A 25,617-nucleotide genomic window follows, 5' to 3' on the forward strand; every position below is an offset into this window, starting at 1 on the left:
AGCGTAGTTCTTTACATTATCGTGACAATATTCTATGTTTTTGAGACGAAATATAACATCTTAAAAACTTCAATCTGTTCTTCTATACAAGTTTTATCGTTTGATTTGTATCTATCTTTAATTATCCATCTACTTAGAAGTATGATCATGATCAGCTCTTTATTCAAGTTATATATATCCGAAAGCGCTGAGTAATATGTATCTGCAGTTTAAAAATTCATTATAAAATATAAGTATTTTGAATAATTGCGCCAAAAAAGCGCCAAATTTCATTGGACTCTTATCGGATTTGTCTGTTCCCGCTAACGACAGAAATTTTATGGATTTATTTATCTTTTAATGAAGTTTTGGCTTTTAATGGCGGATACAATTTCGAGGTGGAAGTGTATTGCCATGGCTTCCATGGCGGATATGCTAATTTTCTGATATTACAAATGCTTATTTGGAAGAAGAAAAACGAAATAATGGTCGTGCATTCTTTTTTCTTTTTTACTTAAAAAGAATTGTTTTATAATTGCAACTACATTGAAGGAGAATAAAACCTTAAACTTTTATAATCTTCATATAGAGTTTTATTTCAATATTCTGGATTTTTTAAAAAATGAAACAAAGTTTCTTACTAAATAGAAAATAATGGATAATTCGTGGGAAAGAAATGAATCGTCAAAATGTTTCATGCTATTTTCGTTCACTAGAATATTAAAAAATGTGTTTGATTTTTTGCCCTATTCATCTTTGAACGAAATTTTAAAATTGTTCTAATGCAGAGAAATGAATAATTTTGTTTTTATTTAACTGGAAAAGAAACAAAGTGAATCCATTCCATGAAAATGTTTGTTTAGGTAAACTCGAACTTCATTTAACTGAAAATAAATTAGATTTCAAATTGGAAATTAAACTTCTGTTGCTCCTTTAAAACTCATTTCTCTCTCTTGACATTTTCTTTCGAATATTTTGAAATACCTCACCCATTGAAGAGTATTAAATGTCGTTCCTTTCAAAATGATTTTACACTTCCTATCTTTGATTCGATTTAATCATAAAGTTCTCTAATTGTTTACATCACTTTCATTTTAAAAAGAAAGAAGAAAGGAGACATAAATATCTATCCTTCCTAGCTTACAGAATGGAATTTTTCCACCTATATTTTCTATATAACCTGGAAATGACTTTGCAACGGCATGGCTTTAGAAGTGAATAAACAGGAATTGAAAGCTTTATTAGTGCCGGGATAGCTTGCTTGGTAGGGGCGTTGGTCTCGCATCCCTTCGATTGTGAGTTCGAACCCTACCAGCCGAAGACTCTCTCTCTCTGTGCGTGTGGTGGCTGGCGCACGTTAAATCTGTCGTGGTCCCTCAGTACTCCATGTCGTGAGTAATGCCACTGGGGGTACTGATTCAGGTCTGAATTACGATCTGTGAATGAATGCATGAATGAAGTCCGCCCCATGAAAAGGGTTGTGACGCGTGAGTAGCTAAGTCGTACTCTTGGTCCTAGTTGGTGCTACTGTAAAAGAAAGAGACGCTCAAGGCTGAAATCGCTGACAAATAACCATCAGAGGGCTTATAAAGTGCTATTACAACACACGCAACAACGAAAACTTTATTACATTTATGCTATACTGTGTAAACCCACGGAGATTTAGAAGGGGAATTTAAAGGGTATAAATAGGAATTTTAAATTTTATTACTTCTAATACTGTGTAAACCCCTGGAGATTTAACAGGCTTTAAAGGGAATAGACAGGAACTGAAAACCTTATTACATCTAAGCATGTATAAACGCATAGAGATTTGACATCCTTGATGTGACTTTGAAAACCTTAACATCATTCCGTTCATATGATCATAATTTCAAATTTCAAATTCTCTCACCAAATATAGCTAATGTACTTTTAAAACAGGGAACTATTAGCTAATCTTTATCGTGAAATGCTTCGCCGAATTCACAGTTTATATGTCAGATTAAGAAAAATGCCAGGAAAGTAGTTATTTGATTGTGTCGAAATGTTAGTAGTAAAATTGCCCCCCCCCCATTCATGGCTTGGTCAATATCCTCCTCCTCCACAGTTTTATGGAATCCATTGCATTTGTTGAATCGATGAATTCATTTTCAAGATATTAGTAGTAATACAGTGCAACAAGGATTCCCAAACTTTTAAACACTGCGACCGAATTTTTAGAAAAAGAATCTATGATCTTTAATCTTTATGCATATGATGACCCACCGCTTCATCGATTCATCTGCTGTTCAATGATTATATATATATATATATATATATATATATATATATATATATATATGTGTGTGTGTGTGTGTGTGTGTGTGTGTGTGTGTGCGCGCGCGCGCGTGTGCGTGTAATGATGTTTCTTATTCTAATTTAAATTGTAATTAATTTCCAAATTATTTTAATCCTATATTAAGTTGTATTATTTATTCTAACATTTTTACATTTTTTTTTCCTTTTTTCTTGATTGAAATCCCACCTTTTTTACTTAAACATTTCTAGCACGCTCTCTAAAAAAATTGCCGGTTCTATAATTCTCACATTACAAACGAAGGGATATAAATCTCTAACGTTCACAGTATATATTCCAATGATACCTAAGATTCCTTTTCCTGAATCGACACGTTTTGAAGAAATTCCTAAAAGAATCCCTTTGTCATACACTGAGAGGAAATTTCGCACACTTTTTCTCTTGTGCTTTGATTTAAACTGAAAGAGTTTTATCGAATATCCCCATGCACAAATGTATTGAAGAAATAAAAAGTATTGAATAATTAATTGAATTTAATTCCCAGTTTGTACTTTTTCGGACACTCATTTGCAAAACTATGGGTCATAAAAATGGATATTTTTGGAAGAAAAAAAAGTGTTCAAAGAAATGTAAAAATGTGTTTTGCATGATAATATTTTCATGGGTTATCGAGGAAAAATGTAGAAATTTCATTTAATTATTTTATGATTTAAATTTTAAGTAAGCTGCGTCAAGCTTCACTTTCCCATTCTCTACAGTATATCTGTGCCATATTTGGTAGCTCTAAGTGTACTGCTTTGTAGTGCGGCTGCAATCACACACGCTCGTTCATTTTTATTGTTAAGAGATAGAAATTGTATTGTATGTCAAACTCAACAGCTTAGAAAAAAAAATTGTAATACTAATATTTTGTGTGTGTTCCATATTGAACAGTGTCTGAATGGCATATGTTAATCGAATTTCTCTCTATGTTGGATTATGTAATTTTATCCCTTATTCATCCTCCTTTTCTTTCTGACTTTTGGTCCTTATACGCATTTCTCATATGTTTGCCAGTATTTCGGTATCAAAAACAGTTCGTCTTAATTGGCGAGTTTAATTGAACTGTAATGACTTTTCGCTTTGAAAGAACATGGTCATTTAGGGACGGAACTTAGCACTTAGAATCGTGGTTAGATGACGAAGAAGATACCGGATCCATAACTTCCTAGCCAACCTACATCAGCAGGGAGGGAGAAGTATTTGATGCACACGAAATTCGCACATACGACGGTTGTACAATGCAGTCTGGTTTCTGACTTCGAACCTTTCATCTCCGAAACCGGGACCTTATCACAGACCACAGTGGTTCCTTGTTTGGAAGGCCTTTTTATATTTTCAGGATGTGTTCGGAGTGATGATGTGGGTGAGTGATTCTGGATGTGCTCGGAGTCGAGATGCTGGTGGGAATATCCATTTATATTTCTAATTTTTTTTTAAATCTTAGAACGATCATAAAGATCAACTGAGAGATCGTTTGGAGAGAAAAGTCTGAAAATGGTCCAATAGCAATTAATTAGTATCTAAATATAATTCCAATAATGATATATGTGCTCGTTGCTCCTTTGCTCTTGAAACTATGATAACTAGGCGGTTTTCTTTATCAAGTTCTTCATGGTATTCTCTCTGAGTGCCGTGCTGATTGGTGCAATCCATCGGCAAAAGTAATGTGATTGATTACTTTACCCCTCTAAAAAAATAAAGGGACCAGCCAACTGGGTGGTCTCATAATGGCCACCGAAGAAACGAACTAGAAATCTCTTTGAGATTCGGGACCCATCCATCAAAAATTTCTAAACAGACGTCTTCACTGTGACTGTAACTGTCAGTAACAGAGATACGATTTCAACCTCCTCCGCGTCGTTTCTTCTATTTAAGGTAACCGAAAGCATTCCGATGGGACAATTTATAAACAAGTGAGATTTTCAAATGAATGAAAAGTGCCATCCTCTTGATAAAGAAGTATAGTAAGTTAATAATGCATATGCGGTCCTATTTGGCCGGATAATACAATAATAATGTTTATAATCTAATAACTTCATTTATAAATTTTGGCATGCATAGTGAGCAGATTAATGAGTTTGAGCTTTATTTCTTGAGTCATTATTAAGAAAAAGTTTTCAAAAATTAAATTAGACATTTGGTTAATTGAAAATTAATCAGAACTTTAAAGCCTGCTTTTACTCAATTATTTTGGATCTTATTATCGCACAAAACACTTTTTTACATCCTTTAAAATCTCTCTCTATATATAATATTTTTAGTGGTATCAGTTTTATTTTTGTGCAACCTTTTTTTCTTTAGATTTGATACATTTCTCACAAATGGTTTTTAACATTGTTTTGAAGCAATGTTTTTCTTCAAGTATATTGTAGGGAGATAAATTAGTTTAGTTATATTTACGTCCCATTTTGACAGCAACAATACAGCTATTTTTGGATGGACTTCGTAATTTTCAACATCGGTCAGAGGTCGACGACGACCCTGAGCTGGCACTCCCCTTTCCAATTTTCCGCACCACATTATAGTGAGAGTAACACTAAATTATGTAAATGTCACGTGCCTGAATAGAACTGTATATTTTCCTGTTTATTAGTTACTAAGGCTTTAATGTATTTAAAGCATTGGATATTAAAAGGGTATCCTTTCTTAAACAACATGATGCTGAAATTGTTATACACAAATTGCTAACTGATTCAATGAAGCCTAAATCATCATTATGTCGTAGGGTTTCGATTAAGAGCTTCGAATTTCTATTTTTCTTTCTTTTTGATTATGTCCAGAAAATTTTGCTATTTTTTAAATGCTTTATCTTTAAACAGGATTTATAAATATGTATATGTACATGTAAAATTGTCAATATGCATCATTAAGATGGCTATTTGTTGAAATATAGAAAATGCTGGGCAAAAGGATTTATTGCGAACATTAAGAATGAATTTTGCACTTTGCAATTCTTGTCCATAGGATTACTTAGATAGACAAATTCATTATTTGATTAAATTTACATACGTAATTTCTGCTGCTGATAATGAAACGAGCCGATATTCGAATCGGTGAAATTCAGCGAAATTAGCTCGGTTTTTCTGTTTCAAAATAATAATTCATAAAGAACCTTAACTTTCCTCTTGAAATGTATCATTGAGAAAAACCTCTTCCCCATGAGCGAGAATAGTTAAACTGTTTTGCATCATTTGTTTTGGAAAAAAGATTGGACACCTGTTCAAACAATAAGCAGAGGCATTTAGACATCAAAGAAAACGCGCTTTTCATGTTTTGCGGCTGTGACTCATTACCCTCTGTGCGGAAGTGTCCACATTTTTAATTAAAAGTAAACAAAATAAACGATATTTTCTTCGTTTAGAAATATCTTGTGCTCAAAATTAATTACTTTCTGGATAATTAGGAGGCTTCACTCCCTATTCGCTTTCGCTCACTAACTCCAATGTTGTCCTTGAATCATACATATCCTCAGATTAGAAGGGTTTCCTTAGGGATTAATTCTCTCTTTCCAGATGAGCCATGGTGGCCTGATGGTTAGGTCTCGGTTTCGGAATCCAAGGATTTCGGGTTCAAGATCGGATTCCACTGAAGGACCGTCGTGTAAGTGGGTCTGGTTCAAGTCAAATATGTCGGGGCCAAACGTCCTCCCGCTGGTGTGGTGCGGAAGATTGGAAAAGGCATGCCAGCTCAGGTGTCTTCTTCGTCATCTGACCGTGTTTCAAAATTACTAGGTTCGACCCAAAATAGCCATAGCGTTGCTTTAAAACGGAACTTTAATATAACTAAACTAAAAATCCAATTTTAAAGATAGAAATATTTTAGATTTAATTAAAATTCAGAAGAAATTTCACTCATAATTTTAAATTTTTTCGGCTGAATAGGGAATTAAAACATGGAGTTTAAAGATTTAAAGCAAATTAAATAAAAACTTTCTTGAAAACTCTAAAAAGATACTTATTCACATTGCATTTCGTATAGTTTCGCTTTGGACAATGCTACATACAAATGACCATGTGAAAATATTGCCGATGAATCATAATTAATCAGACTAAATTTGTCAAAATTCTAAACTTGTAACTTATTGATAATTATTTCAAAATGGCAAAAGCTAATCTTATTGAAATTTCAACCTTTTCAGCATAAATGTATATCTGCATCATTTTTTGAATCAGTAGTAATACAGGGTATACAAACAATTATGCCCTTGTTGTGACTAGTCAACATCTCAACATGCTAAATGTAGCTTCAGGAACTGAGAATCATTGTTGGGCAACCCATAACTATTTGAAAAAGCAATGCATGGTTAATAAGTGTATTATTTAGGTATTCAGCCAATTGTTAGTCGAGAGACGAAAAATTATCTTTACTAGAATGAGGTAACCAAACTGGAAAGCTGTTCATTAGTGTTGCCAGAAACGATGTGTCTAAAGATAGAATTAACTAATATAATTGTCTTAAACTCATTTGTTGTTAATTTAGTGTTAATTACTGTTTCATCACCATTTCACTATCAAGTGCAATATAAATACTTACTACGACGTAATAATAATTTTAATTTAATCTTTTAAACAATACTGGCAAGACAAACCTAAAATGCCATAGGTCAGGTGACTCGCTATCTACCATTCACAAAGCGAATAAAACGTTGTTTATATAAAACATTTAATGAAACATTAATAAATGTTTATATAAAGCATTTTTATATAATAGAGAGGAAAATATCGGCTACCAAGTGAAGGACCTATAAAGCATGGAGCGCTGTATTAATATTTATTGGTATGAAATCAAAAGATTATTTTCAAAATTGTCTAATATTCTAATTCATTGAAATAATGAATTTTAATATAATAGTTTATTTGTGATAAAATAAATAAAAGAATGTTTAAGAGCATATTATCAGGCTAAAATTCCATTTTTGTTTAAAACATCAAAGGAAATATTTAAAAGCTTTGACCATGAAGCTTAAAAAAAGTGTATTTCAATATAAATATAGAAAATTCTGTTTTGCGAGTTTGTCTAAGCCACTCTAGCTCTCCATTTTAATTCTTTTCAAAGATTCAAATAAAATGTTCATCAATGATATTTGACAGCTATACTGAGTAGTATTAATAAATAAAATACTGAGTATATTTTTAGTTATTGAGCATTTGAGGATGTTTCTTATCTTTCATTTTTAATAGGTTTTTTTTTATCAATTTTCCATGCTCTACTTTTATGTGTTATCTTATAGTTTGCATAGATATTTTTAAAAGAATACTACTTAGTTAAAATTGTAAAAAATATTTACATATTCATAACATATTCGCAGTTTTTATAGAAATATTCAAAGTACAGATATATGGCCAATTACATGAGAACGGATAATTTGCGAAATCACTTGTTTGAAAATTTTTGCAAACGCAATGTAATAATATTTGTCATATATTTTATTTAGTCGATATATTTATTCAGCTATTTAATGTGACTCAAAGCAGGAAATGTAAATATTTTATATGCAGCGCAGTGTGATTCACGTTTAATGAGTTAACTGGTGTTCAGAGCTATTTTCTTTACTGTCACTGAATTAACGACCACTTGGTAAAGGAACTTTTCAAATATGCTTTACAACTCAATATAATCGAAAATGGGTTAATGTGAGGACATCAGGCAGCATCGTCATTTTGTGCAATTCCTTTGACATTTAGATAAATGGGTCTGCCTATTGAATTTTGATACATGTTTTGAAAGCAACTGCGAACACGACGTTAGGATATATATTATGAAGATTATGTTAAGAAATGAATTATATATAATTATTTCATAAATGAATGATGCCTTTATTATATAATTTTGGTTTATATATTAAACAAGTTAAGAATTTTTCAATAGCGATATGTGATATCTGTATAATATGAGATAAATATAAGTTTGTACAGGACAAATAGAGTATATTTGTTAAATCCAGAAATTTATCTTTTAATAAAGTGAAGAATCTGAATTCTGACTCTATTTGAAAACATTCACCCTTATTATGTGAGAATGTGTGCGTGTGTTCATACAACGTTCTCATCGTAGCATATTCTTGTTCACATTAGCTCATGTAATCCAAATTCCTTTCCATATTCTAAACATATCCAGTATGAAACATTAAAGTTATACAAATGCATTATGCACTGGAATTAGAAATCACAATTTCCGAAAATCGCATTATTTGAAAAGAAAGATGGTTATAAAAATAAGCACAGAGGAATGCAGGAATGTCACAGTAAAAACTAATTTCTAGTGCTTGGCCGTATTAGTTATTGTTTAATATCAATTAATTAGTTAAAAATGATTTTAATTAATAAATATTAAATAATTTAAATAAAGTAATTTATAAACAGTAAATAAAGTGGTAAATATAAATTAAGTGATAATAAGTATTACTAATTTATTAAAAATAACTTTTGAAAATGATAATTTCTAGAAAAGCGAATAATTTTAATAAAATAAATTAAGAGGTTTCGAGCTCGGCACTTGTACTGTATACTTCAAAATGAGAGGTGCAATTCAAATCTAAAGTTTCAAAAATTTTAAGAAAGAAAATTTTTGATTTAATACAATATGTAGCTGTAAAATCTTCACATGAACAGAAACCTATAAAAATGATTCACTTAAAATCACTGATACAAAATGCAAACGTATTTAACTAACAAAAATCATTCAGAACATAAATAATTTTTTTGCAGTTTTCACTATGAATTAATTATACGGTATATTTTAATCGGAAATTTAGAGCGTTAGAGAAAGGTTCGAATTAAAAGGATTCGAATTGGTCAAATTCCACCGTATATTGTGCTACTTAGTTCTTTTTGAGATATTAAAATATACAAATATCTTTGATAATGTAAAAGGATGCAAATAAATACTTTCAAATATATTTTAATATTAATACCAATTTATGTAAAAATGAAAGAAAAAGAAAATGCCGTTTTGAATCTAGCAATCAGAGCTCCGAAAGTCAATTTTCTCGAGAAGTAAGCTGTACTTTCCCAAACGCTATTGCTCCCAAACAGGAAACATCCTTGTTTTTGCATTGTTCCGGTCTTTAAGATTTCATACACTGCTATTCAACCTCTTAAATTAGAATTTTAACTCGTAAAGCATTTTTATTCTCTTTAAAGCATTTGTTGCGGAATGCGAACGGTTCTTTCTCGGTCTTTTTATGTTTCTGAAAATTCTCAACTCTTTTTTTTTTTTTTTTTTCCTTTCTTCTAGAATTCTGTTCTGTAGAAAGATCGCTCCTTCCGTTTCAAGCTCCAAAAAGGGACCCTAATAAAAGTCTGAAGAGTCATAAAAAATATATTTCATTTTATCTACTCACCCCTCCCCGCACTTTTTTTTTTCTTAAAAAAATAAACCTTTCAAAAGGCATGCTTTTCGCATTTCAGAATACGGACACGCATCTTATCTTCAAAAATTTTAATGGTCCTTGTGGTTCCGGAAGCATCCAATAAACCTATAGATTACGGAGAATTGATAGATGAAATTTATGAAAGGAGGACTACCACTTGAAATTTCGGACTAAGGGTAATAACAGGTTTTTTTTTTTTTTTTTTTGTACTGATACGTAAAAATATTTTTTTTTAATGGTGCTTGCGGAGTTTTGGAATTGCAAGAAATGTTTAAGATCGGATTAATTCCCATCAATAATGTCTCTCCAATTTGGAAAAACGTATTCTTCATCGTCCCCTCCCCTCTTTTATATTATAAAATAGAATCATTTCGTTGATTTAATTCAAAATTTGATTGTTGCATTTTTGCTAACAAAGTAATTTTTATATCCGTTATGGAGGCCTAAAAGAAATAAATTCTGTGTTTGAATATTCGCTTTAGAATTAGCCTTGCATATTAGCCTAGCAAACTTATTTCATTTGAGAAAAAAATCGTAACACCTGTAACTTGGAAATGGGTAAGAGACATTTATTAACAATTCCTCAAAGCGAAAATCTAGCCGATTATCTAGTTGATTTTAATTATTTCGTTTTAAATCTAGATAATTTTTCGAACAAGTATTGGAACGAAGAGAGATTTTGTGAATCCAATTATTATTATTTTTCAATACAATACTTGGCACATAGTTAGAGAAACAGTGCTGCATTAAGAAGTTATCATAATGTTTATATACGTCAGCCTTATCAGAAGTTTTAATTTCAAACATTGTTAGTAAACTTAAGGTTAAATTTCTAACTACATTTTATTACTAATAAAATTTAGATAAATACTAATAACATCGATAAATACATATCTGGATTTAATATTTTTTATTTGTTACCAGGTTTTGGAACACTCGAAAAAAGTATATTCGCTTGTAAAACTATTTCCACTAGAATATAAGTGCTTGCGATTACTTCCTTGTGATACTTGTTTGTGGTGTGTGATTCCTTGATAATACTGGTTTGTGATAGCAGTAAACTACTTTCACAAAAGGAAATGTACCTTATAAAAATCCGGTATCCATTTAGCATTGGTGAATTTAGAAAATAATCATATCATTAATAAAAGTAATTAAAGTAAAATATCAATTTTATTGTCCCTTTTATTCTCTTTTCTCTGTAAATTTTGAGAAGTTTCTCAATTTTTTTTTGTTTCACATTATTTTAAATCTTATTTATTTTGTCTGTATTAGTTATGAAGTTTGATGAATCTTGCCTAAATAAATCTGTTACAGGACAGATATAAATGGATTCAATGGGTGTGTAATACATGCAACAAATAAATGATGTGCAACATATTTCAAAATTAAATTGTCTGTAAGGATGCATATCATGAGAATATGAATTCCCTTTATAGTAATCAGTGGCGTTAAAAAACATTATTGGCTTAATTGCCATATAAATAATTTATAATTCAAAGAATTTAATAAAATTTCAAATTCTTTCAGTAATAAATTACTAACACTTTGTCAAATATAATTAATTTAATTCCTATTGGGTTTTCATCATGCTTCTTTAATTATTATAATATTTATAAGCATTAAATGTTCTGCTCTTATATAATTATATAAAACTTCGACGCTGCGTAACGTTGAGTCATAATGAGTTAGTAAATAAAAAAAAAACCTGTTTTGAACAAATCACTGAAATAAAAATAATCTAAAATCAATTATTAATACGTTAATGAAGGAAAAATGTATTGAATTGTAAAACGAAATTGGCAAGTTTATTAAAAGAAAGTTTTATAATGAGTGTTATCGAAGGATGCAAAAGGAATGGATCAGCGTCTGATGAGGACACACCATATATTCGCGAATTAATGAAATTTTATGATCTTATTTTTTTATAAATGATATATATCGTATTGCTATTGACGAATTCCAAATTTAGGACACATTTTTTTTAGAAAAGAGGAGTAGAAAGGTCGGTGTGTTCCTGGAAATATCAGTATGCTAATTTCGTTCTCCTGTATATAACTTTAAAACTTCTTCCTGTTCATAACTTCTCATGCTGTTATTTTTCTTTTCTATTAACACTAGATTTACCAAGGAGTCATTTTGACTTCCCTGAGAAAGCTCTTCGTTAATTTTCTTCAAGAAAATTATTGTCGTATTTTATGAGAATATTTTAATTAATTTTTACTTACATTTATAATACAGATAATCGCGCATCTTATCTGTTTCTTTCTTTAGTTCGGAGAAATGTATATGTCTGACCCCAGATCAGAAGGTTGCGTGTACAAATCACGCCCGGGTCACCAATGCGGTGGGTTGTGATGCGCGAGGATAGGACCTGGGACCTTGTGGTTTGCAGCCGAGTAACATGACCACAATACAAAAGCAATTGTTCGTGTAGCGTAGTTGTTAACTGGATTATACGCTTTCACTACAGTATACTTACTTTTACTGAAAGGGTCATTTTGACCATTCTAATATATATTATTGAGAATGTATACATTTATATTTAATTATGCAATTGTTTGATAGGGACGCACATAGGTATAGGTATAAATATAGAAATAAGTATATATTAAGAAAATATAAGTTATATAAGAAACAAGAAGATGAAACCGAAAGTCAATCAGACAGAAACTATTATAAGTTGTTAGTAAGAAGACGTCAATGTTTTAGTAGAAGATGATGGTAGAAGAATAGATGGTCTTGAAGAACTAGTTAGAAAATAAACACTTTTTTTAGTAAATAAGCGCAGAGGAACTGCCTTTTGATCACACCATGCCTCAACAAATATATTGAAAATGTAAAAGTGTTTTCTACTTTAAGTTCATAATGATAGGTTAATTTATATTTTTTTCTTATTAAATACCGAAAGAGGTCATTTTTGGTAGAAATAGATATATGCCAGCTCATGGTAAACCTAGTAAGAGACAAAATATAGCAACACATATAAATTTGTAATAATTCTTATACTTTTAAATTCCTCCCCCCCCCCCGTCCTCTGTGAATGAAAGAGGAGGGGGGGGGGAGCGAAAATGATTCTCATTTCTTTTTCTCAGATAAATGTTTTCAAATGAAACGTCTTGGCAAAACTTGCTCTAAGTTTCCTTGTAACGAAATCAACCCAATTTCTTTGTGATTTGTAACAAATTTCATTCGTCTGTCAGCGATGAAAGCAAAAGATAAAAGAATAAGAGGCGAGAGAAGGAAAAAGAAAGTAAATTAACTGTGTCTTCAATGCTAGGCACACCTTTGAATGACGACCTTGAAAAGTTAACACCTCCCGGACCGAGACGCAATGGTGAAGTGATAAAAAAAAAAAAAAAAAAAAAAAAAAAAAAAAAAAAAGCAACCCCAACTTGATAGTTTGAACTGAAGGCGCTATTTACCAGTGATGGGTGCCCGGAGCAGGCTGTGGCCGCGGGCGGTGGCAGTTAAAGTGATAATTAAGATTCTTGTTGAGGTTTCCTTCTCCGAGGTATTTGGATTGTGGACGGCAGAAAACGTGTTATTTCTCGCCTGGTGCGCGATTAACACATTCATCTCATCGACAATTGCCCAATTTCTGCCCCCGAATTGCAACAACAAGCTGTGGAATGATCTGGAGGGGTGAGGGAATTGAAATGAGCCTTCATGGCACCCTGCTCAATCAGCTTCTACATGAAGGCAATGTATTTAGTTAACAATATTAAGTAATACTGTGAGTACAGCGTTAATTTTAGACAGCAGAAATTTGTATTTTGTAAAGTAAATTGTATTTGGTGTTCATTTTTGAACAATTGACCGCACTGAAAAATGAATGGATGCATTCTAAAAATATTTAATACAGAACAGTATATTTTGCAATAGAAAAGAAATCTTTGCCTTACTACAGTCATGGCACATATTCATGATTACTCATTAAGTTCACCAGCGCTGAAATATATAAAATCTGTGTTGCAAGACCAATATAAAATGACTTCAAGACAGTATATTTTACAACAGAAGAGATATCTTTGCCCTACAACAGTCATGGCACATATTCATGATTACTCATTAGGTTCACCAGCGCTGAAATATATAAAATCTGTGTTGCAAGACCAATATAAAATGACTTCAAGACAGTATATTTTACAACAGAAGAGATATCTTTGCCCTACAACAGTCATGGCACATATTCATGATTACTCATTAGGTTCACTAGCGCTGAAATATATAAAATCTGTGTTGCAAGATCAATATAAAATGACTTCAAGACAGTATATTTTACAACAGAAGAGATATCTTTGCCCTACAACAGTCATGGCACATATTCATGATTACTCATTAGGTTCACCAGCGCTGAAATATAAAAAATCTGTATTGCAAGATCAATATAAAATGACTTCGAAACAGTATATTTTACAACAGAAGAGATATCTTTGCCCTACAACAGTCATGGCACATATCCATGATTACTCATTAGGTTCACCAACGCTGAAATATATAAAATCTATGTTGCAATACCAATATGAAGTGACTTCAAAACAGTTTATTTTACAACAGAAGAGTTATCCTGTAATAGCCATAGCACGTATTCATGATTATTCATTAGGTTCATCAGCACTGAAATATACAAAATCTATGTTGCAAGACCAATATAAAGTGACTTCAAAGCAGTATATTTTACAACAGAAGTGTTATCCTACAATAGCCATAGCACGCATTCATGATTACTCATTAGGTTCACCAGCACTGAAAAATACAAAATCTATGTTGTAAGACCAATATAAAGTGATTTCAACATGCACTTTTCCTATACTTTTCGAATTCTTGTGGACAACCTTAAAAGACTAATTTGTCCCATTCTTGAAGTAAAACAGTCCAAGCGTAGGGGGGACAGATATTTGTAATTACCCCATTTAGGATGGATTAGTTTTTCTAAATTCTAGTTTTTTTAGTATTTTGATTAACTAATCCCTTCGATCAATATACAAATTAATTATTGATGAAATTAAGTCGTCTATTAGAGGTGTCTTTTCCAAAAATTGAGTCGAGGGCCATTTTCAATTCGGAAATAGAATTACAAGATGTACAGTGTATTCAATGGATGCATGCAATTATTTCGGAGAATTAAAAAATTGTGGTTCAAAAATTATTGTAAATTCCATCTTCATTTTCTGTTTCCTTTGGAAAATGATAGTATTAATACTATTTGTATTAAAATACAGTGCTGTAGATATCGTCGATTCTATAATACCAATTTAAATTTTGAAGCTCAATATTTAACAATGTATCACTTTGTTATTTGTGTTAAACTAATTGCTATCAATCAAACGCATTATCAACAAAACCGATCACTTTATTTTACTACCGATCAATCTTGAAATCATACGATCACATTATTTTTCCTTTAGGCAAGATATTTTTCCTTTAGGAAGTTAATTAGATAGAATTATATGAAATATTGTTTGGAAATTCCACTATTACCAGGCTCTTCATATAGTTTTGCATTATTTTAGGTATGTTTCAAGAAAAATATTTTGAACACAATGACTGTCTAATATTAAAAATTAAGGTTCCAACTTAAAAGTTTGTATCGAACGTTATCTGCACTTTTTGTCGAATAGCTCAGTGGAGCAGAATTCTCAAATCCAAAAGATTGTTTTGATTAAAATAAGCTTTAACAAATTATTTTTATGTTCTTAATATCTATCGAGAACATTTTGTGATATTATCAAGAATATTAGATTTTCTATTCTTTATATATATATTTTTTAAATTGTAAATAACATATTGGTATGATAAAGAAAATCGAATAAGTTGCTCATTCACCGACGATCATGTTCCCAGAACCGAGGTGTTCTGGAGGTACTCAATATATTAATTTTTATTGAAAAAATCTCACATTCTTAGTTATAAAAGCAGTTGCACTGAAGAAATCAAATGCTCTAGATGATTTGTAGTTTAATGAGGTTTTGTAGAATATTCATAATTGTTGCTTATTGATTTTAATTTGATTTCTTACTTTGTTTCAAATCATTCAAAATGTGAGCGTTTTGCTGTTGCTTGATCATTGCAATACATTTCTTGCAAGAATGTGAATCGACGATAATTTAGAAGGCAAGGCAGTGGACACTTCTTTTCCGATTTATACTACCAATTCTGATAGACTGCGCAGATATCCATTACTCTATAAATATTTATTCATATATCTGCAGCAATTATGCTCACATTGAAATTCATTAACTTGCGAAACAACGTACTCTCTCTATCAAGGGGTATTTCTTTCACCCGGACCCTGCATATCCCCTTCGTTACTTCCAAGATGAACGCATATTTGGTGCTTTTATGAATCGGTTTCGATTTGTATACTATTAACCCGCTCTGTTATGATACGCGTTACACTTCCTTTCATAAAGATGTGAGATAAGCTTTTTTTTTCATGAATGTCATTTATGAAAATTAACCCATTCTCAGGTAAAGCATTGATGACTTTATGTTCAGTATATAACTGAAAAATTTCATTGGTTTTATTTTTTGCCTGCAGGAGTATATAATATGACCGGGGATAACATTTTTCCCCTTCTATTTTCTTTGGAAGTCGTATTCCTTCTTAAAATCTCCAGACAAAAGCGTGAAGCCGCGGTTGGTGGTGAGGTCTATGTTTCGGAGCCGGTAGGTTTCAGGTTCGAGACCCGAGTTTCAGGTTCGATTCCACTAAAGAACCTTCGGGTAAGCGGGTCTGGTGCACGCTTAATCCCTCGGGGACAAACGTCCTCCCGCTGGTATGGTGTGAAAGTTTGGAGAGGGTGATGCCAATTCAGGGGTCGTCCTCACCATCTGACCATGGATCAAAATTACGAGGTCCTTTCCAAAATATCCCTAGTGTTGCTTTAAAAACGGGACTTTAATATAATTAAATTAACTAAACCAAACAAAGATGCAGCTTTGAGACCAGCAATGTACTAAAAATTTGTTTAGATTGATATAAATATTGAATGATAAGTACAGTATGTCCCATAAGGTATGGTACGTCTAATATTTTCAGATTCGGATAGAACAAATCAAGACGAGTATTTTGATATATAACTAGACCGCTATAGTCTAATTGCACGAAGAATGTTAATTATGAATCTGACAGTTTGAATTCCAAATTATAATGCATACGACTATTGCATAACATGGAAGCTAACCTAGATGATTATTGTCACCACAACATAAACGGCGGCACAATGATTAAAAGTACGTTTTAACGATATATATTTATTGGTTAATGCAATATGGTACTAAAACTCACGGCACTCGGCGAAACTTCGATCTTTTAGCGGAATATTTTCACCTTAGATTGATCGGACTGGATTCCATTATGAAACCAGACAATGTTATAGAGTGGCTACCTTACTCACCGGATCTTAACCCATGGGACTTTTTTTTATGGAGACGTTTGAAAGACAAGTGTTGAGAGCAGCATTTGAAACCGAGGTCAAGGAAATTGGAACACGTTTTGCAGAAAACAAATGCGAATTTCGATTCCAGACTTCGCCGTGTCATTTGTTGAAACGGCCGACATTCTGAAAATCTGTTGTATTGAAAGTTCCAATATTGATTTCCATTTTTTTAAAATTTTTTTATTTAATTTCTTGAAGTTTTCATAACACAATCTTCACACATTAGTCTATGACGCTATATTCGGGGACAACACATGTTATACATTAAAATACTCACTTTGACGTATTCTATCCGAATTTGTAAATATTAGACGCTGCATACCTTGTGGAATACCCTGTATCTGCATGCATTTCCTACACGTTTTCATAGAGACTTCTGGAAGTTATATGTGCGTAAGAAACGAGTTCAGCTGCAACGAAGATATTAATAATCGGCATATATTTCTCCCACCTTTTGTGAACGTCGCTATTTTTATATCCGAGACTTCCTTCTAAGAAACACAAATTCGAGATGAAGGGATTGAATTGCTTTGCCTCTCGAAAGGTCGAAAGCGAAACCAAAAATGCACCCTGCCAAAACAAAATAAAAATAAAAAAAAGTAGATAAAACCAAAACAATAAACGAAAGTTTTTTAGGAGACTTGTGGGCTTTATTTATTGTATCGCCTGTGCAAGGTCCTTTTTCTCTTTTCTTTTTTTCCATACCTCTGTGGTGAGGGGGAAAAAAATTCTTATTTATGACATCAACGTCAGCCTCAACACGTCCATCAGCGCGCAATCTGTACCGCACGTTTGCATCTCAATCTGACGCGGTAGGGTTGCCACATTTGGCACCTGTATCGAACCTTGTGGGGAATTTTTAGAATATATTCCGATAAAAAAAGAAAAAAAAGTAAATAAATAAAAGGATGGTAGCTCCATCGTTATCGACATGACGTCAGTCTTTTATTTTGGAATAATGGGCTCACAAGGATTGTTGACGAAAGAAGCTCTCACAGAATTTAAGTAAAGATAAGGCACGCTCGCGTTTTTTAAGTGAAATTAAAAAGCGAGATTTCTTTAACGTAAGGGGCGAGGCGCAAATTAATTTGCAAACTTTTTTTTTTATTTATTTGTTTTGTTTTCTCGAATATGATGTACACAAAGGGGAAGTACTGTACTCGTCAAAACCTGGAACTCGAAATTTTAACGAATCTTTGCGTGTCTAAACAAATTTTTGGAATGATGTGGGCATGATAACTTGAAAACGCTTTGAGCTAGACGGATGCAATTTGGCACGAGATCTTAATACCAAATTTATAAATTTCTATAAATTTTGACTGAGGATATAGGATATATATATAGGACTATTTTGAATTGTCTATCTTAGATTAAATGAATAAACTCTAAAACATAAAAAAGTTTGGTTGATAAAATTTAGATTACAGTTTTAGCATTCAAGATATAGATCCATATCAAACTGAGAACCAAATTCATCAGTTTGTTTGCCATCTGTCGGTCTGTACATACGCATGAATATAAACGCTATAACTAATAAACGCAACGGCGTAGATAAATGAAATTCGATATTTTATCTTGTTACTAAAATCGTAGTTTGGGTTCATTTTGATTTACATTGATCGGAATAGAGCTGTCAAAAACACAAATTCTATTTTCTATACCTGTGTGTTTAACCACAAGTCAGTGATTAATAGCTCCCCGCATATCGCGCGCAAAATTCATTCAAACAAAATATCTCCTAAACACATTGCTAATTTTAATGGTGTGTCACGGAGTTTTTGAACTCAAGGTTCTCAACCTCCGGGCAGAACAGGGATTAGTGTAATAGAATGGCATTGAGATTACTTAGTGCTTTGTGATTGTGCTTTATTAAATAATGGTATTACGTAAGAGGGTAATTGTTATTTTATATTTCGGAGGAAAAATGAAAGAAAGAAAAGGAGGATATTTACATGGATATTTTTCCGGAAATTGAAAATAAAAATTTTTGCACTCCTGGTGTTAAAGATTTGACTAAAGACCACTTTGTTCGGAAGCCGGGGGGAGGGGGGGTAACGGAAAACCCCTTTATTATGAGTGTGGGAGTGTTCTCGAGGAAACCAATCCTAAGTTTAATGAAAATGATTTGTACGTTAGTTTTAGTGGTGCAAAAGCCAACCTTGGCCAAACTGCGCCAATTATAAATGGGAAACAAACACAGTTAGTTTTGGCCAAAGTTTCTTAGAAAACAGTGTGACATACTTATACAGACTTCTGAAAACATGAATTCTTCAGAAATATATCCAGGGTTGGGAACAATTTGGTCTTCCATTGTGTTGGCCGCGGTGGCCTGGTAGTAAGGTCTCGGCTTCGGAACCGGAGGGTTTCAGGTTCGAGACCCGATTCCATCAAAGTACCGTCGTGCAAGGGGGTTTGTTGCACGTTAAATCCGTCCTGACCAAACGTCCTTCCGCTGGTGTGGTGCAGAGTGGAGAGGGGGGTGCCAGCTCAGGTGTCGTCCTTGTCATCTGACCGCGGTTCAAAATGACGAGGTCCGTCCCAAAATAGCCCTAGTGTTGCTTCAAACGGGACGTTAATATAACTAAACCTAACTAAACTTCCATTGGGCTCTATAAAAAATTATGACGATTCTTGGAGGGATGCGAGATAATTACTAAGAACTTAATAAAGGTTATTGTTTTTTTCTGATCCTTTTTCTGAATAGTTTTATTTTTTTTTCTGGCAATTGTAATTTTTAATATTACTATACAATTGCAGAAATCTGGTTACCTGGAAAATTCAATGACTTAATTTCGACGTGAAAATATTCGTCTTGTAAGATTCTATTTACAAAAGATAAATAACACTCCGTTAACTAATTATTTCGAAAATAACATTGTAGCATTATAAGTACCAAAAATTAATAAATACTTATTGTGGCCACCATGAAATATATGAATGATAGTTATTTGATATCCAAATTGATGCAATGCAATGCATTTCCGGTTCTTAATATTCATTAGATAGTTAGCTTGTTTAAGTCATTTTGGAAATTACTAATTTTAAGCTTCAATGATGGAAAATAAATTTAACTTTTTACAAAAGCACTTCTATCAATATGTTAGAAGAGATGAATAATTTTTATTGAAATTTTGGAAGTCAAAAACAATTGTGAAAGGGCGAGACCGATACAGAAATACTTTAGGATAATTGGAATTGTATTAATTTTTATACTGCTCTCTAATTTTCATCTTATATATAATATAAATTGCCTTTTTATTATATCAATAAATGTGTTTGTTAAATATTTTATATTTATTATTTTATTGGTTTTTGACTTTACTTCTTTAAGCAGTTTAAAAAGATGAAAAATACCTCATCATTATGGGGGGGGGGGGGATCGATCCCAATCCCCATGGTACAATCCCTCCTATGGGAAGGGTTGTACCATGGCCGCTGATGGCCCTTAGGACTCAACTATATTTCGGACGTCGCGACAGCAAAATCGAACGGAATCATGCTGCGCTTGTAATGTCAAATTAAACCACATAACAAATCAATGGCCTTCTTTAGTGGCTTTCTTCTATGACAATCATATAAAATTTCATCATGAAAAAATTCTATTAATATTTCAGATTCCTAAGAATAAGCTTTCCGATTTGTACATTTATTTAATATTCTGTTAAAATAGTCACAAATTTAGTTCGCATTAATAATATTTCTAGTTTAAGAATGATTTTTTTTAATTCTTATCTTTTTGTAATATTCTTTATTTCATACTTTCAATTAATCTTTTTCCAAAATATGAATCTCAATAGAAAGCTATAAAAGCGTAAGATTTTGATAAAAAACACACACTTTTAGTTGGAATTTAAATCATATTTCAAATATATTCTTAATGATGTTATTTAATTTTGGTTTTATAAATTATTTTCTTTTATACTAGTAAGAAGGTTTTGAATTATTTTTTTAAATTTAATTTTCTTTTTTACAGTCTTCAATATATTTCATAATTCATAGCTACTAACATTATGCAATTAAAACAATTTAGACTTATGAAATTAATTCGTTGATGGCGCCCTGTCCGCAACATCAATTTCTAACTTCATAACATATTAAGTGATTATATATATATATATATATATATATATAAATCTTATTTAAATCCTAATTAAATACCTAACTTTTTAATTAATTTAGTCCATATTAACTTCATTCTAAAATGTTCTTTTATTTTTTTATTTTATTTAAATAATACTACAGAAGCTCTGTAAATTGCTTAAATCAGCGGTTCTCACACTCCGAGTGAAGGGATAAAAATGTGTGGATCTAAACAAATTCTTTTAAAAGATCCCTATAATTCCCTTACCTAAATAGACACATGTAAAGAAATCTCTATCAGAATCTCACAGAATATAATCAGGAGGATAAATATTTCGCTCTCTTTATGCTCTTTTCTCTTTTCGCTCTTGTATTGTGAGGTATATTGACTTACCTCATCGCGGCTTGCTTGTACATAGATTATGCCTCTCGGGATGGAATAAAGCGAAGTTTAAAATTGCAGAAGTGACTTCTCTCTTTGGCCACGACTCTGCTTCAAAGATGTATATATATATAATATAAAGTTAGTGAATAAAAAGTTGATTACAATTTACCATCCAAAGAGCAATAAAACCATTTAAAAAAAACATTTGATCTCTTGCACATCGTCAAGAAGACAAAGAATTATATCAAAGGTTAGATGAGGAGGAACCTATTACCTCTGCAACCATTCCATTGCTGATGTATATTTTCATTTTAGAATCCCCAAATAGAAAAGTGTTAGAATTTAAATTATCCTCTTTCAACTTGAGGATAACTAAATCATTAGAGAACCTTTATTAATAGTGGGAACAGATTACAAATTTTATCTTTGGATACAGCAAATAAAGCTAAAAAATACCTTAAAAAGCCTTTCCAGAAAATGTTGTTTAGAGACGCCTATATTTCTACGATTTTAACCATTATACTTATTGGACATTAGGAAAAATAATTAATACTTCAAAACTCTTATCAGAGTGGAGATTTTTCTTATTCGTTCAAGTGCTTTGTATATTATTCGCCTAGACACCTACAGTATGTAAAAAATAATTTTAGTGTTATAATTTAAGATTTGATTTATATATTAACTGAAATTTTTTTTAGTTCTTTAGAATAACTTAATGATGTTCATATAATGTTAGCACGTAAGTTCTATAATAAATCATATCTAGTTATAGCTAGACTGATCCCTTTTTTTTTTACTTATTGAATTATCTTTAATATATTTTAAAGAAAATTTATCGCATAATTTTATGTCTTCTTAAACTCTTTAAGAGAAAGATGTGCCATAATTTAGTGAAAGATCCTTCAGGTGATTATACGGCCCGTAGGCAATGAGACGTCAAAATAGTTAATCCTCTCTTTTTCCCAACACAATGTTTCTTTAAGGAATACTTTAATATCAGGTTCTCGGTAACGGCTTCTACCCGCACGTCTATAATTGCCAAACAGGAAAGTTTCTTCTGAAGGGAGTTATTATTTTTTTTCTTTCTTCCACCGCGTTATGCGATCACGTAGTTCATTAAAAAGGAAACAACCAGTCGAGCTCTCCGAGCTTCATTACGATAGTGATTTATTGCAGTTTAGACCGGAGTTTATTACAGCTCGGGGAAAGGTGTAAGGCCACAGGTAATAATCAGGGGGTGTTGCTTTTATGTATGTGTTTTTTGACGCCTTTTGTTTGTCTGGCATTTGAGGGATGGTCGGCCGAGGCGTGAAGTTTCTCCTTTTCTATTGTCTCCTAAATTCTTTCCTGATTGTGCAGACGGTGCTTACTCAGAAATTAAATTCTTGCCCCAGACATGGTACCGAATTATCGTCTGCGATGGAAGACTCGTTTGTTTCGGGGCATCATTGCCTTTCTCTTTAGATGTTTCTCGCAGAGATCCCATTTACAGACGTAGACTGCGTTTCATTGGAAAGTTCTTTTTAGATAGTTTTTGTTGTACATCAAAAGATTAAAAAAAAGGCTTCGAATGTCATTTTTTTACGTAATAGCCACTGACTTATATTCCTTATGACTTATATTATTATGTTATGTCGTTTTGTAAATTTCTACAAGTTTTCAGTGGCATTATGGAATATCCATTGGCTCATTTAATTGTAAATAAAATGAGCCATTTGTGGTTTTGTATGTATTTGGGATAATGTTTACGTCAAAATTGTACCAAACATTGTGTTCTTACTGCTTTAGATAAGAATAGAAAACCTGCAATCTTTCTCAAGATTTTAAAATTAACTAAATATTAAGTTCAGTAAATACTGATACTGGGAAAAACGTCGCATTTTTTTTGTAATTTTGGAACAAAGATTAGTTTGCAGTATCTTGTTGAAAATATCAAAGAAATTGGCCAACCAAAACAGAGCATTTTTTCTTTCACTGCATTGGTCTCCTTTGACAGTTTCTTTCATATTTCTTTTCAGCTTTGTATTTTCAACATGGCAATATGAAACATCCTTTACTTATATTACCATTATATAGTAAAACACAAGTAGGATTTTTTTTATTATAGTGATATTGGAGGATATTTTTGACTGATAACCTTAAATAGTAAATTCATAGTAATTATCTATTATGTTCATATTATGACAAGGCTTTTGAGCTTAAGGGTGAAATGAACATATTCATAACTATTGGCCTCAGCAATATTTTTGATGCATTCAGTCAATTACTTGACAAGAGAAAATGTCCCCTATTTTATGAATTTTGTTTGAAAAAGTTCCCTAATATCGATATAACGTCCACTTTCTTTGACGATATCCTGCCTCATTTTCGTACTGCTCAAAATGCCGCTGAATCAGATGAAGACATAAAATGCGTGAGCAAAACATTTACTCTTACAATTCAATGGCTGGGCAGTCGAATGGGTTTCTGGCCCAAAGTATGCATAAATATACGATTTTTCCCCCGTTCCCCTTGATTCCCGATGTTATTGAACCAGCCATCCATCAAATGTCGACGGGCCGCTTCCAAAACTTATACGGTTCGAGAGGTGCGTGGTGGAGGACGAGGGGTGTGCAAGGCGCCATCGAGATGTGTTTCATGAATAAGCGGTAGCGTGGCGCTAACTTATAATTTAACACCGCAATGACGGAATTAATCACCAGAGGACAACACCTCCCTCCCATCCATCAATGCGGATCTCTGCTGTATGTCTTCTTGGTGCACTTCTTTTTTTTTTTTTTTTTTTCTTTTTCCGGATGTCTTGAAAAGTTTTGTTTTGGTGAAAAGTGGTATCGAATCTGAACCATCCAAAATAATAGATTCCGTTTGTTTTCTCACTATTATTTGCGTCTATGGCACAGTGCAAATGTTTTAAGTCTCTATTTCTTTAATGCTAAGGATCTCTATCTTTAGCCATGTCACCGAATTAAACTAGAAATTCAGGAGCTAACAAATGAGTTTTTAGCCTCATAATTGATTTTCAATACCAAATGTGTTTCTTTACTGAATTCTAATCTCGTGGTGATTTTTCAGAGATTCAAAGCTTTATCTGTTTTTGCATTTTATTTAAGAACATTTTTTTATTAGCAATGGATGAAAGTTATTCATTGTCACTCATTTGTGTCAAAGTTTTTTTTTTTTAATTCTATATGGATTTGAATTTTTAAACTATCAAAACACAATCAACTCATTAAGAAACAAGAGCTCAACGCAAAGTTGTTACAAGTAATGTAGAGACGATGGGCCAAGGGGGTATTGTTACTTGTGTATCATGAGGGGCACTTCATTTAATCCGTTTTATAATCCGAAATACGAAGAAAGCAAGAAAAAAATACTACGACTCGGTGTCCTGTCTATATTGTTATACGTCACTGTGATAATACGTTGAAGAGAATGCTAATTTTTTTAAGCATTGTGAAAGTAACCTATTTTTATTATGGTATCCAAAAATTAAGAAAATACTCTAGAAGCGAAATTTTAATAAGAAAAAAAAATGTTTTTTACTTAGTATGTGAATTCAATCGCAAAGTGGCGATTTTTTTGGCAAATAAAATGAAGAAATAAAATTGTAAAATGACTGGAATTTTTGTCAATTGTATGTATCATTATGAAATATAATATTTCTAATTCGTTAAAATATTATAAATATACACTTAAATGAGATTCAGTGACTTTTAGGAATAGATTATATTCAATGTTTTGTAAATATCGATAGTTGAAACCTTGTTTGTAGATTATATAATCCTATTTATAACTGTCAGAATATTTTAGTAATAATGTCAAGTACCCGTTAATTTGTTAAAATATAAAAAACCATGCAATTATTTCTAGAAATACAGGGTGAGTACAAAGGATGGACTCGATTTTAAAAAATCATATTTTTGAAACTACTACAAATATTACAATGAGTGATACATGAGTTTAAAGAGAAATATACCAATTTTCTTTTCAGTTACAAATGTTCGGTATGTGATCCTCTTATGTCCAAACTGTAATC

General features: G+C 31.9%; 1 protein-coding gene across 2 annotated transcripts in view; it reads left to right on the top strand.

The window, feature by feature from the left end:
- The window catches only part of LOC129961838 (protein Wnt-16-like), a 211,982-nt gene that overhangs the window by 70,623 nt on the left and 115,742 nt on the right, over positions 1 to 25,617 (top strand). The window contains exon 1 of one of the 2 annotated variants that reach the window (XM_056075420.1): positions 7,013 to 7,075. The exons of the other annotated variant lie outside the window; for it this stretch is intronic. Within the exon in view, the coding sequence (XP_055931395.1) occupies positions 7,050 to 7,075 (26 nt within the window). The 5' untranslated portion in view covers positions 7,013 to 7,049. Of the gene's footprint in view, positions 1 to 7,012; positions 7,076 to 25,617 lie in introns of those variants that run through there. 2 annotated transcript variants of the gene reach the window in all.

Source organism: Argiope bruennichi, chromosome 2 (genome assembly GCF_947563725.1).
Source record: "Argiope bruennichi chromosome 2, qqArgBrue1.1, whole genome shotgun sequence".
NCBI classification, from domain to species: Eukaryota; Metazoa; Arthropoda; class Arachnida; order Araneae; family Araneidae; genus Argiope; species Argiope bruennichi.